This window comes from Schistocerca americana, chromosome 1 (assembly GCF_021461395.2).
Source record: "Schistocerca americana isolate TAMUIC-IGC-003095 chromosome 1, iqSchAmer2.1, whole genome shotgun sequence".
NCBI lineage: Eukaryota > Metazoa > Arthropoda > Insecta > Orthoptera > Acrididae > Schistocerca > Schistocerca americana.
In genome coordinates, this window is record NC_060119.1 from 931526999 (window position 1) to 931542115 (window position 15117).

A 15117-nucleotide genomic window follows, 5' to 3' on the forward strand; every position below is an offset into this window, starting at 1 on the left:
ACACTTCGTAATGATGTGGAACGTGTCAGGTTCATAAAAGGTGTCTATACAAGATATTACATTAGACAAAATACATCTAATGAGTAGAAGGAGTTGCCATTAAGAAATTCTTTTAATTTCCTTTTAAATGCTATATGGCTATCTGTCAGACTTTTGATGCTATTAGGTAAGTGACCAAAGACTTTTGCGGCAGCATAATTTACTCCCTTCTGAGCCAAAGTTAGATTTAACCTTGAGTAGTGAAGATCATCCTTTCTCCTAGTGTTGTAGCCATGTACACTGCTATTACTTTTGAATTAGTTTGGATTGTTAATAACAAATTTCATAAGTGAATATATATATATTGTGAGGCTACAGTGAAGATTTCTAGCTCTTTAAATAAGTGTCTGCAGGATGATCTTAGATGAGCTCCAGCAATTATTCTGATTACACGCTTTTGTGCAATGACCACTCTTTTACTCAATGATGAGTTACCCCAGAATATGATGCCATACAAGAGCAGAGAATGAAAATAGGCGTGGTAAGCTAATTTACTCAGATGTATATCGCCAAAATTTCCAATGACCCTAACAGCATAAGTAACTGAACTCAAACATTTCAGCAGATCCTCAGTGTGTTTTTTCCAGTTCAACCCCTCATCAATGCATACACCTAGAAATTTTGAATATTCTACCTTAGCTACCGATTTCTGATCGAAGTCTATATTTATTAATGGTGTCATTCCATTACCTGTGTGGAACTGAATATACTGTGTTTTGTCAAAGCTTAATGAGAGCCCATTTGCAGAGAACCACTTAATGATTTTCTGAAAAACATCATTTACAATTTCACCAGTTAATTCTTGTCTGTCGGGTGTCATAGCTATACTTGTATACTGTATACTTGTAAATTGTTAAAGGCGTCATTAGTGTGTGAACACAAGCCCCCAATGGAGGAGGAAATTGGCTGTCCCCCTTTCAAAGGGACTCTCCTGGAATTTACCTTAAGTGATTTAAGTAAATCATGTGAAACCTATACTTGGCTGCCTTCCTCATGAATACAAGTTCGGTGTCCCACCACACTGTCACCTCACTCCATCTTTAGATAGAGGAAGCTTTATTTTATTGACCTATCAACAGCGTTTGTAGATGAAAGCAAGTAGATATGTTTACTGCACACAATATAAAAAGTGAAACAGCTATAATGGAGGCAACATGAAGCAGAAATCTGGTGAACAGCAGCCCCTGAGAAAGATCATGCTTTAAAGATTATATTGTAACATTACAATCAGCCAAATTTTAATTACCTGTATGCACCCTTCAAAATATGCCAAATCTGTTGTCAGACTCCCGAATGACAAATCAGGTCCTCCAATTTGTATTCGATTAACATAGAGTCCTTGAATTTTACTGCTGACTGGCACTGTTGTCTCTCTCTGCCCATAGTCCAAGTTAATCCATACTTCACCACTCATCCATTTTATTTCCACATGATGCCATTTCCCATCACTCACATAACCATTTGGAAGCACAACCTTCTCTCCATTATAGCTGTAGTGTACAAATCCTCCTGAAATCTGAGACATAAAAATATTTTCTGTTTAACAAGTACTGTACACAAAGATGAACTATTTCCTCTATTCTCCATGAATAAGGAAACTGTGGCTCCAGAAGCTAGAAGTACTGTCACACACTTTTTTTTGTGTGTCTGAGGGTATTTTTGTTTCATCATTACAATTGCAATTTTTCTCACCAGGCGCTTTTCGCTTTATTGAAGTATAGCATCATCAGTAGTCTATAATTAAAGACATTTACAATTGCATTCATTTTCTAGATCAAAAAACAGTTCGTTAAAAAGTTGTTGGCTTTCACTTGCGGTAATTTTTTGTTTGGTTTTTAGTTCCTTTCTTTATGAGGCACTGATAGTTGTGGTCTAATTTTATGCTGCTTTGCAGAATTATGCATTTGAAATTTAACAGGGCACACTTTCATACACGACTGTTCACTGTTAATTTTTATACTTGTAAATGTGTATCGTGTTTTGTAATGTTGCCAACACTGTCAATAGTTTTTCTTTGCTCTATTCTTTCAATGTGCTTTCCTCAGTTGTTTTATGTAATGTCTGGTTTTCAATATTTGTTTTGCCATTGAGCAATTGTATATTTTGTATAAATGCTTTTTGTAAGAGAAAGTTTTCTTGGAAAGGAATGAGGTATCTATCTCTACCGATTCTTATGATGTTCATATCTTTTTCAACTGTGGTTGGTCTGTCATATTCCTGTACACGATGGTCTGCAAATGTTGAATGGTTTTCACCGTATTTCCATGCTCTGTTGTGTTCTTTATATCTTGTGTCAAACATCCTGTCAATCATTCCAATGCATTATTTTTCACAGTCTCCGCAACTGAGCTGATAGATATCAAATTATTGGTATGTCTAGTTTATATATATGTTACCCATTTTATGTGTGAATTTATGATGGAAGGTCATTGCAGTCCTTTTTTGGGATTGTGCAGTTTGTATGTGTTGATGTGATATGGTTAAGATTTTTTTTTCTTTATCTTTCTGTTTAGTTGGCCTACCAGTGTTTCTTTGTATCCATTTTAGTCTTATTTGTTTTATAATGGCCAGCTCTTTTTGGTAATTAGAAGTGTTTAGGGGGATCCTGTTCAGTGTTTTTAACATGGATCTGATTGTGACCCATTTCTGATTCTGTGGGTGGTTTGAGGGTGTATTAAGATAGTGTCACTTGTTGTGGGTCTTCTTTATATAAATGGTGAACAGCAGTGTGTGAAATTGCGCTGTATTAAAGGAGCCAAAAAACATGCTAATAGATGGCATTTCCTGATTAGGCAAAAATACAAGAAGAAAATTACCATAAGTAAAAACCAACAATTTATTAATGGACTTTTTTTTATCTACGAAACACATCAAATTGTAAATATCTTTAATTACAGACCACTGGTGATGCTTTATTCCAATAAAGTGAAACACGTCTGGTGAGAAAAACAGGCATTTCCTGTAGTTTTAACAAAAATACCCTGTGATATTGTAAAGCAACTACAGACAATGTGGCCACACATTGATGACTTTTTCGTATCTCTCTCAACTGTTCTGGGAGTCCCACTTCCAGAAGACAAGGTTACAGTACCTATCTCTAACTGAATTCGATAAATTTTTAAATAAATTGTCCGTTCTTTAACATAAAGTTATGTACTCCATGCACACTAATAAACAACTTCAACATAAACAAGTTTAGAACAATAGTAATGGTATGCAATAATGCTGCAGTGTTAGAGAAGGTAAACATTCACTGTCAAAACATTATGACTACTGCATTGTAAATATTTACCAATGTGTCCCAGAGAGAGTAGCATCTGACACCACCATAACAAAAGTTATTACTAACCAATCACTGAGTTTGTCATTCTACATTAACTGAACCAGTTGAAATCTCCCCCTTTTCTCTCCTTGGAGTACTTAATTTGCATGATTGAAAATAAAATTCCTATTCCCATGCCAATGTGTGTCTTAATTTAAATAATAATAGTAGTAGTAGTAGTAGTAGTAGTAGTATAATCTTCTGGCCTTCATCAATTTAGTTGAGATCAGTTTATAGGCATGGAAATAATATGAATATACTTGACTGTACAAGATAAAGTATAATTACTTGCCCTGCATAAGATAATGATGAAAATTTTGAGTTTGACACTCAAAAATAATATTACAATCATTTAACAAAATTCTATTGAAGCTAGTCAAGGACATCTAACAAAATTACCTTCAATCAATGATGCCAAATTAAAAAATCCACAAAATTGAAGTACCGGTAAAGCAGTCTCATAATAGATGGAACAGAGTGTGAACCCTAGAGACAGTTACAACTGTGTGTACATAAATGAATGTGAGACTAGCAAAAATACAAGACTGACTCCAAAAGAACCATAATCTCTCTTCATCAATAGTCCATATTAGCTATCATTTTCGGTCAGCTACATACTTTTCAACCACATAAAAATGAATTGCATGAGCACAGCAATGACATTTTAAAACATGCATAAGAAACTGTAGAAAAGGTTGTGTCAAATCATCTATATTTGCTACGTACAACGAAATGCAATTACTAAACAGCAACAAATGGAAACATGTAGAAATATGAAAAATATACTGATCAGCCAGAACATTATGACCTCCTACGTAATGGCTGAAATGTCCACCTTTCGCACAGATAGCAGCGATGCATCGTGGCATGGAAGCAGTGAGGGCTTGGCAGGTCACTGGAGGGAGCTGGCATCACATCTGCACACACAAATCACCTGATTCCTGTAAATTCTGGGGGGGTTGGGGGCGATGAGCTCTGATGCCACATTCAATCACATCCCAGATGTGTTCAATGGATTCAGATCTGGCAAGCTGGGGTCCAGCAAATCAACTGGAACTTGCCACTGTGTTCCCCGGACCACTCCATCACACTCCTGGCCTTGAGACATGGCATATTATCTTGTTGAAAATGACACTGCCGTGAGGAAACATTACTGTCATGACGGGTTGAAGGGTTTACACTGTCGGCAACTAGTGTATGATACTCTTTGCTCATCAGAATGCCTTGAAAGAGCTCCACTGGACCCATGGATGAGCACATGAATTTTCCCCAGAGCATAATGGAGCACTCACCAGCTTATCTCTGCCCGGCAGTAGAGGAGCCACGGAGCTGTTCCCCAGGAAAACAATGAAACTGTGCCTTCCCATCGGCTTGATGAAGGTGTTAGGATTCATCAGACCCACAATGGTCCACCACTGCACCAATGTCTAGTGCCGATGGTCATGTACCCATTTCAGTCATAGCTGCTGATGTCGTGGTGTTAACAATAGTACATAAATGGGTCGTTGGACGCAGAGGCCCATCACTAGGAGTGTTCTGTGGATTGTGTCTTCAGGTACACTTGTACTCTGCCCAGCATTAAAGTCTGACATTAGTTCCACCACAGTTTGCCGCCTGTGCTGTTTTACCAGTCTGCTCAGCCTATGACATCCAACATCTGTAATGAAGGGTGGACGCCCAACCCCGCGATGTCTGGACATGGTTTCACCTGGGTTTCGTTTTGTGTTTAAGATATTCCCCACAACACTCCTTGAACACGCAGCAAATCGTGCAGTTTCCAAAATGTTTGTGCCAAGTGTCTGGGCCATCACAATCTCCCCTCAGACAAACTCAGATAGATTCCCAATTTTACACACGGACAGCACACTCACTGATGCTACATGTACTGTGTGTTTGTTTGACTACAGTCATTCCTCGTCAGGTGATGCTGCTATCGCCTGGATGGGTTTTACTGGTAGTAGGTCGGTGGTCATAAGGTTCTGGCTGATCAGTGTATGTAACTTCTGGAATCAGGCACACTGTCTTCTGGCAGGATAGAGGAAAAGATGGAAGAAAGTGAGAATCTTAAACCTTAACAAACCACAAGAAAAGTCACCCAGAATCCCAAGTGAGCCTTACTGAACAGGATGAGAGGAAAATTGGGTTGTTGGCGCCAGATTAGCCTTTAAAATTATGTAACTAAGAGCTAGCAGAGAGTGCAGAAATGTAGTTGCAGATAAATGGAAATGAGGTAAAAAGAAGAGAGAAAAAAAACTAAGTGCAGGAAATATGGTTCAGAAGGAGAGAAAATAAATAAATTAAAAGGAAAGGAAACAGTAAAAGAGGAAAGTAGAAAAGGAGCATAAAAGTTAACTTAAACTCAATCTGAATAACTATTTTACAGCTTCTACAATTCCATCTGTTGCAATTTAGAGAGAAAAACAAGTCTACCCATATTACAAATATTCTCAGTTCACTGATTACTAAAATAGAATTATTATTTGAAATTCCGTGTGATCCAACAGCATGTTGTAGGTTCTTCAACTGGACGCCATGTCAGCAATTTGCACTCCCTCCCACTATAGCAATCATATTGGGAAAAGGTGACATAAGAGTTTAATGGTGAATGTTAATCATGAGTCAGTCCTGGTGAATTTTTGCATCACGAAGAGGTGAAGACTAGGTTACAGATGAACTAAAATATTCTGTGGATCAACCAGGATTCGTTCTGTGAGCTTTCGGTTCCTAGGAATGCACTTTACCACTAGACCTGCAGGCCTTGGCTATTATACTGTATTTCCCAAAGATCTATATGCATCCCAGCACTCTCTGCCCTTTCCAATAGTGCATCAAAATATTTCTGTTTAAATGATTTCACTTATCTTCTAATTCAAATACTTCCCCTCCTGCTAGCTCTTATATGCATAATATAGTGTTCATGTCAGCTCTGTGTTTCAACTCTTACTGACTCTTACATATGTATATCTAACAGGTTTCTGTTTAAGCATAACTTACAAATATTATTTGATAATTGTTTCTGGAAATAGAGATTTTAGGAAAGTAACAAGAACCCACATTCTTCACACCATAAAAGTTGAAAAAGAAGCATTAACAATATCTGAATTCACGTAATTCACATATAACAGTGACCAATCTAAAAAACAGAACAGACCATTGAACTGTACTTACACTTAGCAATGCAGAGTTGTTCTGCCCAATCTGAATGCTCATAATGAAAGCATCTTCCTGTAAGGTTCGGACTGATAGAGCATTGAGCCAGGGGAGCTGTATGGGACGGAGCAGAGGATTGAATGAAATAATTCCGTCACCTTGAAATCGCCAAGGTGGTTTCACAGCTGCAAAAAATGCCACGAATAGCATGTACAATACTGTTATCAATATGGAAAAGCAACTGACATCACTCAATAGCATGAACTGGTAAGACAAAAGTTTTAATTAATATTTAGTTTTCTACATGGATATCTCAAATTATTAATACATGAGTAATTTTCTTTATTTGTAGCCACAATATGGTACTTGACTGTTTTCTGCAAATTGTCTTAAATGCTTAATTATATCATTTTATGCTCCTAACATGTTTTTTCCGTCTCGAATTTCAATACTCTTTTATAAAAACGGAAACAAAATTCAAATAATTTGAAAGTCCACTAAAATGCTCCATTCAAGTTACGCGATGCCTGTGACGGCTGCTCCTGCTGTCATAATGCTAATTCACAATGATGTCTTGTTTTGGAATTTACGATTTGGAAAATGGGTTACAAATAGCATGTAGTACCATATTATACAAATACATCTATAAAAACTCCTAAAAATTTGTTTTTGGTTGTTCCAGAGAATAAGATGCATAAAATGTGGTTGCACTGTACAGACAAATTTCTGCCATGTTGACACACAAGTTTACTAACTTCATTAAAAATGTGTTACACTGTGAAGTTGGCTGTTACATTGAAGGATAGCATCATTCAACGAAATTAAACATCTAGTGAAAATTGTCGTTTTACCCATCTGCACCTTAATTATTTGGTAGATCAGTTGTTAGAGTGATAGACTTTCAAATTTTATAAGATGAGGTCCATAGATCGCTGGTTCGAATCTAACTCGAAGCAACATTTTTAATTTATTTGTAAAACAACTCGACAGTCCTCTCACATGAAAATGAAATCACAATTACAAAACTTCATCAAGCCAATTAGAAACAGAAAATTATTGTGTTTTGCTTCCCGTTTACATGCGCTTGCATTTGCAATTGGTGTTCACACACATCACGTTCAGAAAGATATTTTTTAGTTAATGCGACCATGCACTTTTTACTTTATTAGAAACAATGTTTTTATCTTCCTACTGTCCAGTTAGGATCCTTACTGTTTAAATTTTCACAGTTTCATTATCTTACAAGGGCCAAATGAAAAGTAATGCCTCCACCTTCGTTAATTGAGTTGGGATGGGAATATTTTAATAAATAAAATGCACAAATAATCCTTAGAATGTGATCTTTAATTACTAATATTCACTTTTTCCACATAATCATCAGCCAATGGGATACATTTCTGTCTACAATGAACAAGTTTTCTGAAGCTGTCACAGAAGAAGTCGACACTCTGTTTGCACAACCACAGTCTCACAGTTCTCTCAACGTCATCATCAGAAGCATAATGATGTCCCTGCAGATCATCTTTCATTACTGGGAACAGATGGAAGTCAGATGGTGCTACTGCGGCATAAGCCCCAGAGATATGCACAGGATATACACCACAGTGGTTACACCTAGAATTTTCTATGGGGCCGTAGTGTGGTGGAAGAAGGTAGAACAGTGGGTTGCAGCTAAGGAGCTTGCTAAGGTGCAGAGACTGACCAGCTCAGCCATAACAGGCAGAATTAGCAGCACACCATCCGCTGGGATGGAAGCCATGCTGGACATGCCTCCACTACACCAGCTGGGGCATACAGACTTAAAACAGGCAAAAACTGGATCTCATCGGGATATCCATACTCACACACTAACATAGTGAGTGAGGTAAACATAGGAATGGCTGAGGAAATGCCTGCTGACTATACAATAGCTCCCAACTGCTTCAACAAGCCTTACAATATAATAATTGGAAGCAGGGAGCAGTGGGAAAAAACGGTATGCGGGACACTGTTTGGTTCACCGATGGGTCGAAATCAGACCAAGGCATTGGGGCAGGGGTGTATGGGGTTCAGCCAAGACTGTAGGGCATCATCTCTCTAGGAAACCTGGCCTCTGCATTCCAAGCTGAAATTACTGTTATCAGGGCATGTGTGGCGGAGAATATGCGTATGTGCTACAAGGACCGTATCATCTACATCTATTCAGACAGCCAAGCAGCCCTGAAATCACTGGCAGCTCCTGCAACACGATCTAAGATTGTCGCAGATTGCCACAGGGCTCTGGTGGAGCTAGGGGGGAAGCATTAGGGTAAACCTAGTGTGGATCTCTGGCCACTCAGGGATCTGTGGCAATGAACAAGCCGACAGATGGGACTGGATGGGGGCAACGACTTGATTTATTGGAGCGGAACCTGTCCTGACAATCACCAAGGCTATGATCAAACTAGAACTATGGAACTGGCTCACGAAACAGCACGTAGAATGTCCATTGTTGTACATATCACCACTCTAACAGGTGGAGCATAAACGCATCTACTTTTGCAACGTTTCCACTATCAGCGTTCACAAAATTCCTTTCTACTGTTACTTAAAGGTTGTAATTGATTTCTCCATCACTAAATAGCTAAATTGTTTGCAGAAAAGTACATAAAAACCTTGTAGCTTCAGCTAACACTCCTTAACACACGTGTAGTGCCTAGTCTGTAACATCACCAGAGAATCAGCCAATAACAGAGTGTGTTTTTGATCATGTGACCCAATCTTGATATTTAATGACCTTTTTAAGCTTTAATTACATAAAAATAACAGATTTTTGTGAGAATATTGACCACAATGCTATGAATATGTCAGCAGAAATGAATAAATTTACACTGGAAAGTAACATGTACAAAATCATATCAAATGAGTCAAAAGAAAGATAAAGTTTATGACAGCTCATGTAATTTTGAAAAGATGGTTTCATACTAGTGGTCTTACCTCGACTACAGTCTTTGTCACTCCACCCTTCACTGCATTCACACAGATAAGTTCCCCATCCTTCCACACATTTCCCTCCATGATTACATGGATTGGACTGACAGAAAAACCGTTTTTCTGGACAACCAGCTATTGTTCCATTTTCTGCAACATAGCTGTATAACAAAAGACATTATTTTTGTAATTACAGAGTTCTCTAAACAGGACAAAATAATACTTCAATAAAGTGGTTGATGAGGAGAATAAAAAAAAGGAAACATGCTCTACACTGATCCAAAGTTTCTAAATTTATACAATGCTCAAAGTAATGGCACGTGGGATGTATACAACAATTTCAGTTATTGTGTAAATGGATAGATAAAAAATCTACTCACCAAGCAGCGGCAGGAGAACACACACAAAAACGTTTAACTTTTACAAGCTTTTGGAGCCAATGGCTCCTTCCTCCGACAGAAGCATTTAAGGGGAAGGAAGAGGGGTGAAGGAAAAGGACTGGAGAGGTTTAGGGAAAGGGTTATAGCTCATAAAAGTCACCCAGAACCCCAGGTCAGAGGAGACTTACAGGATGGGATGAGAAGGAAAGACTGATTGTTGGGGACTGCACTGGATGAGATCTGAGAACCTGAAAACTTAAAAGTGGAAGACAGGGTAATATGCAAGACAGAGATTACTACTAAAACATCGTGCATGAGCTAATAAGTGTGAAAAACTAAGTGCATTGTATGTAATAGTGGTGGCAAAAAACAAACAGATCAAAAAATGAAAGATGTGCAAAACTAAAATGGAGTGAAGAAAGAAATAGTTACTGTGAAGAAATACTGAGATGGAAGGAATTAATGTAAATGATGGACAGGTGGGTGGCAAGAACCAAGGACATGATGTAGATCTAGTTCCCACCTGCGGGCTTTTGAGAGACTGGCAGGATATTGTGGGTTGCCGGTAGACACCCTCTGCCTATGCCCATTCATCCTGATTAATATCTGGGTGGTAGTCATGCCAATGTAAAAGGCTGAATAATGTTTACATAACAGGTGGAATGTGATGTGTCATGACACAGGTGGCTCTCTCTTTGATAGTGTATGTTTTGCCAGCTGGGTGGAACAGGTGGTGGTAGGAGGATGCACACGGCAAGTCTTGCAGTGGGGATGGTCACAGGGGTGCAAGGATATTGCGGAGATTGGGAGGGTGATGAACAGTTATTCCTGATGTAGTGGGCAAAATCATAAGACAGAATGGATCTCATTTCTGGGCATGACTTTAGAAAGTCGTGGCCTTGTCAAAGTAGATGATTAACACATTCCAGACCAGGATAATACTGAGTGACAAGTGGTGTGCTCTGAAGTTGATTTTTTTTTTTTTTTTTTTTTTTTTTTGAGGGATCAGCAGTACCAGGATTGGACGTGATGGCCCAGGAAAGCAGATTTCCTGGGCCATTACTACCACCCAGTTATCAATCAGGATGAATGGGCATAGGCAGAGGGTGTCTGCTGGCAACATACAATATCTTGTTGCAGGGCATGTTCTGAAACATTACAATCATGACCTCAGTGCCTGTTTAACCACACAAGCCATCTGGATTCTTCCCCCACTCTCAGAACTCCGCAAGGTGGGAACTAGCACTACAACATGTCCTTATGGCCTTAATTTATGTTAATTCCTTCCATCTCAGCTTTTCTTCACAATAACTACTCCTTTCTTCACTCCAGTTTAGTTTTGTACATCTTTCATTTTCCGCCCTGTCTATTTTTCACTGTCCCCCCATTCCACCACTGTTACAGACTATGCACTTACTTAGCTTTTCACTTTTATTAACTCATGCACAATGTTTTAGTAGTAATCTCTGTCTGTATATTACCCTATCTTCCATCCTTGCGTCTGCAGGTTCTCTAATCTTGTCCGGTGCTACTCCCAACAATTCTTTTCTGAACTGTACCCCTTTCCCTAAACCCCTCCAGTCCTTTTCCTTCACCCCTATTCCTTCTCCTTCAACTCTTCTGCCAGAAGAACGAGCCAATGGCTCCGAATGACTGTAAAAGTTAAACCTTTTTGTATGTGTGTGTTCTCCTGCCACTGCTTAATGAGTATATTATTATTAGAAATGTATGAGAGTATAATATGTAACCAGCCTTTTTTGTTAGTTTTAATAAGATTTATTGCACTGTTAACCAGTTTTCAAGCTACTGCAAGCTCATCATCAGATGGAGGAACACTATCTGGACCATGTGCAGATATGTACTAGGGTCATGGTGCCTGCAGAAATAAAAGAAATTGAGTTGATGAAATGTTTATGAAACAAAAAGATCATTATGTTTTAGCAAACTTACATTGCAATGCCTCATGATATCCATGGCAAATTCATTCCAATAATGTACATTTTGCCAGCTTAGTTACTGACACACACACACACACACACACACACACACACACACAAATGCAAATGCAAATGCAAATTTGACAAAAACTGATGGAATGATGTCGAGGAATATAAAAGTGAAAAGGCTGTTACGAGAATGTTTAAGGGAATAAAAGAGATAAAACAAGGATGGCAGCTGCAGACAACAATATGCAGGGATAAAAAGGAAAGTTAATCAGAGAGGAAACTAAAATCACAGAAAGATGGGAAAAATATTTTAAAGAATTGTTGAACTTTGGGGGAATCCTGAAATTTCAAGAAGAGGAACAGGAACAGATGCAACAAGCTGGTATCAGAAGTGATGAAGGGCAACCAACACTGAAGAAGTGAGTGTAGCTGTTAAGGAGATGAGGAACTACAGAGTTTTGGGAGAATGACGACACACCAAGTGAAAGTTTCAAGTATGCTGGTGTAGAGACATTCAAGAAAATACTTGAAAGTTCAGAAAATATGGAGAAGTGAAAAAATTCAATAAGTTGATGCAATTAGAAAATGGTGACATAGTCAAATATCTGTAGGCAACAGGTGTTAATACTCCACAGTTTGAAATTGTGGCACTAAAGGCTATTGAGATTCCGTGTTCCAATGTTACCAGCAAGAGGATAGTTACAACTGCTCTGAAGTGTTGACAGATTGGCAGAAAAATCTCTTGGGAGATAAGCTATATATCATGACAGCATGATCACATTTACACAACAAAGTATTGTAGCATAAAATGGCATATAATCACAAACAACACAATTCACACAGTATGTATCAACATTAGCATTAGTCATCGTTCATCAAGCTAGTAAGGAAAGACAGGTGATTTTCTGTTCTAATTAAAAACTCTAAGCAAATGTTGGAGCACTTGTTACTTAAATATGCAAACAAAAAGTAAGTACAAATTCTTCAAAAACAGAAAATGCAAAAACTAAGCACATTTTTCCAAACATTATAACTACATGTCCTCTAAAAAGAACATCTTACCAACAACACAATTTCTACACTTACCCATTAAGATCAATAAACTTATGATCAATGTATAGATCACTAATACATCCAATAAAATCTTTGCTGTTTACTTGAAAATGTGTTGGCAGAGATGGTAAGCCACCAATTTGAAGTGGCCCAGTAAGGTCCAAAAATCTGTAGCATGTCTCTGTGAAAATAGCACACCTGGAACCAAATCAATTAATATCTGTACTATAAATCACATAAAACTGAAAACTGACTGTGTGAAAATATGAATACGAATGACATTTTTGGTCTGAATTACACAATAATTCACAGCAATTATTTTAATAATTCACAGTAATTATCTTCAGCAGCTATAGGTATGTATCGACATGTTTTCATGGATACTATTTCAATGCATTGCATAGAGAATTGAAAATGTGCAAGCATAACCACAAGAAGAAAAGAGACTAATTTTGAGCACTGAGTTCTGCAGATTATAAAGAAGAATCATGTGTGTATGATTCAAGCAGCTGAAGGACAACTGTATAAAGTGGAAAACAGTCTTTCATTACTTTTTCCCCTGCCACTTGTGGCAACACAAAACTAGAAATTATGACTCTGAAAAATTAAACAATTGTTTCATCCAGATAATATCAACAGAAAAAGACAGGATAATTACGACGAGTGAGACAAGCTTGATAAAGTGTCTTCTTTTATTTGTACAGAGGTAGTTCACATGTTCAGTGAGAAATAACTATAGAGAACGAGCAATTCAGAGCAAATAGTGGCAGAATTGTTGCTTGATCACATGCAGCACCTCTTCCTAATATTTGGCCACAAAAAACTGGTGTGTGGCTAATCTGTGCAACCCTACAAATACTGATATATTTTCACATTATATAATCCTCAACTGTAGTGGTCATTCCTTAGGTCAAAAGTTCAAAAGTAACTGAAAATTATTCAATGCATATTGAAAACATGTTCAATTACTGATGTTCATTTATTTGGTGACTAGCGAAGCACCAACAGTTCTGTTGTTTTACATGAGAGGAGAGGCATTGTCTTCCTCTGACTAAACAGTAAAATTTAGTCTTCATAAATGACTTGTAACCTCGAAAGAAAATTATTCAGCAGAGCTATTATGCAGACTTCAAACTTGCAATTATTTGTTATGCTAAGAGTACATCTAATAGAGAAGCTGGCAAAATGAATGCATGAATCTAATGTGTAGCACTGGATTGCACTTGAGAATAAGCTGAAAACTTCTGTTTCATCACAGAAATTCTACTGAGGGCCAGACACTGAGAAACATCCCAAAATTGTTGCTAGGATTCTTTCCTTCGTACAGAGAAAAAGGACAGGTGAGACACTTATCTCATGACAAATAATTTCATTAAATAACTCAGAAGTTGCAAAGACCTTAAACATACCACAGACTGAGTCCCTTGGGAGTATCAATAGATACTGCAGATTTATGCGTAAAGTGATCCCCCCTACATAATGAAGTACTTGATTAGCACAGACACTGCCTGAAGATTCAACTGAGAAACTTGTCAACTTCCAAAGGTAAATAATCCAAATATGGCAGTGGCATTGTTGCTCTTTACACCAGAGATGTCAAGTAAGGTGATAGTAGGTGAAATGTATCTTATTAAGAACAAAAAACTATCATAATATTAGCAATTACTGCAGAGAGGAGAAAGCTGCCAGTAACTTATTCTGCAGGTTAAAACTTTGTCCGAGAAAAATTTCCTTATGGGGTTGGTGATTCAGTGCCAACAAAACTATTGACTGATGAGACTGCATTAATAATAGACAGGTTAGCTACTGTTTGAAATTGCAGCAATGGTGTGTTGCTCAGTAAGACAGCTATGCTAATGTTTGGTGTTGTCAAAGACCACCTCACACCTGAAGTAAATAATGGAGTTGCTGCTTTGAAGGCAGATCTAGTCATTATATTTGTTAGTATGACTTCAGTACTGCATGTGAATGATATCATTGCAAACAAAAGTAATTTAAAAACCGTCTCTGATATATATATTTACTGGTGATTAATAAATACATAGCAGTTGCAGACAGGAACAACAAAAAGACTGTTACACAAAATGGCTTTCAGCCAAAGCCTTCTTCAGCAAAGAAAACAGACACAAACTCACACAAGCAAGCACACATGACCTCTATCACTGGCTTAATATATTGGGTAGTCTACAAAGTTATTCTTGTTTTAACTTAGACTAAAGCTAAAATTTGTTTGCCATGAGTGGGAAGTGTATGACTTGCCATAGGACTGTTGGTTCTG

The 15117-nt window shown here is 37.8% G+C and overlaps 1 protein-coding gene across 1 annotated transcript in view; it reads right to left on the bottom strand.

Annotated features, from left to right (window-relative positions):
- The window catches only part of LOC124615400 (protocadherin-like wing polarity protein stan), a 357491-nt gene that overhangs the window by 175720 nt on the left and 166654 nt on the right, over window positions 1-15117 (bottom strand). Inside the window, exons 18-21 of the mRNA XM_047143245.1 lie at window positions 12873-13037; window positions 9467-9621; window positions 6530-6696; window positions 1286-1555 (exon numbers count right to left, since the gene is read on the bottom strand). Coding sequence (XP_046999201.1) covers window positions 1286-1555; window positions 6530-6696; window positions 9467-9621; window positions 12873-13037 — 757 coding nt within the window. The remainder of the gene's footprint in view (window positions 1-1285; window positions 1556-6529; window positions 6697-9466; window positions 9622-12872; window positions 13038-15117) is intronic.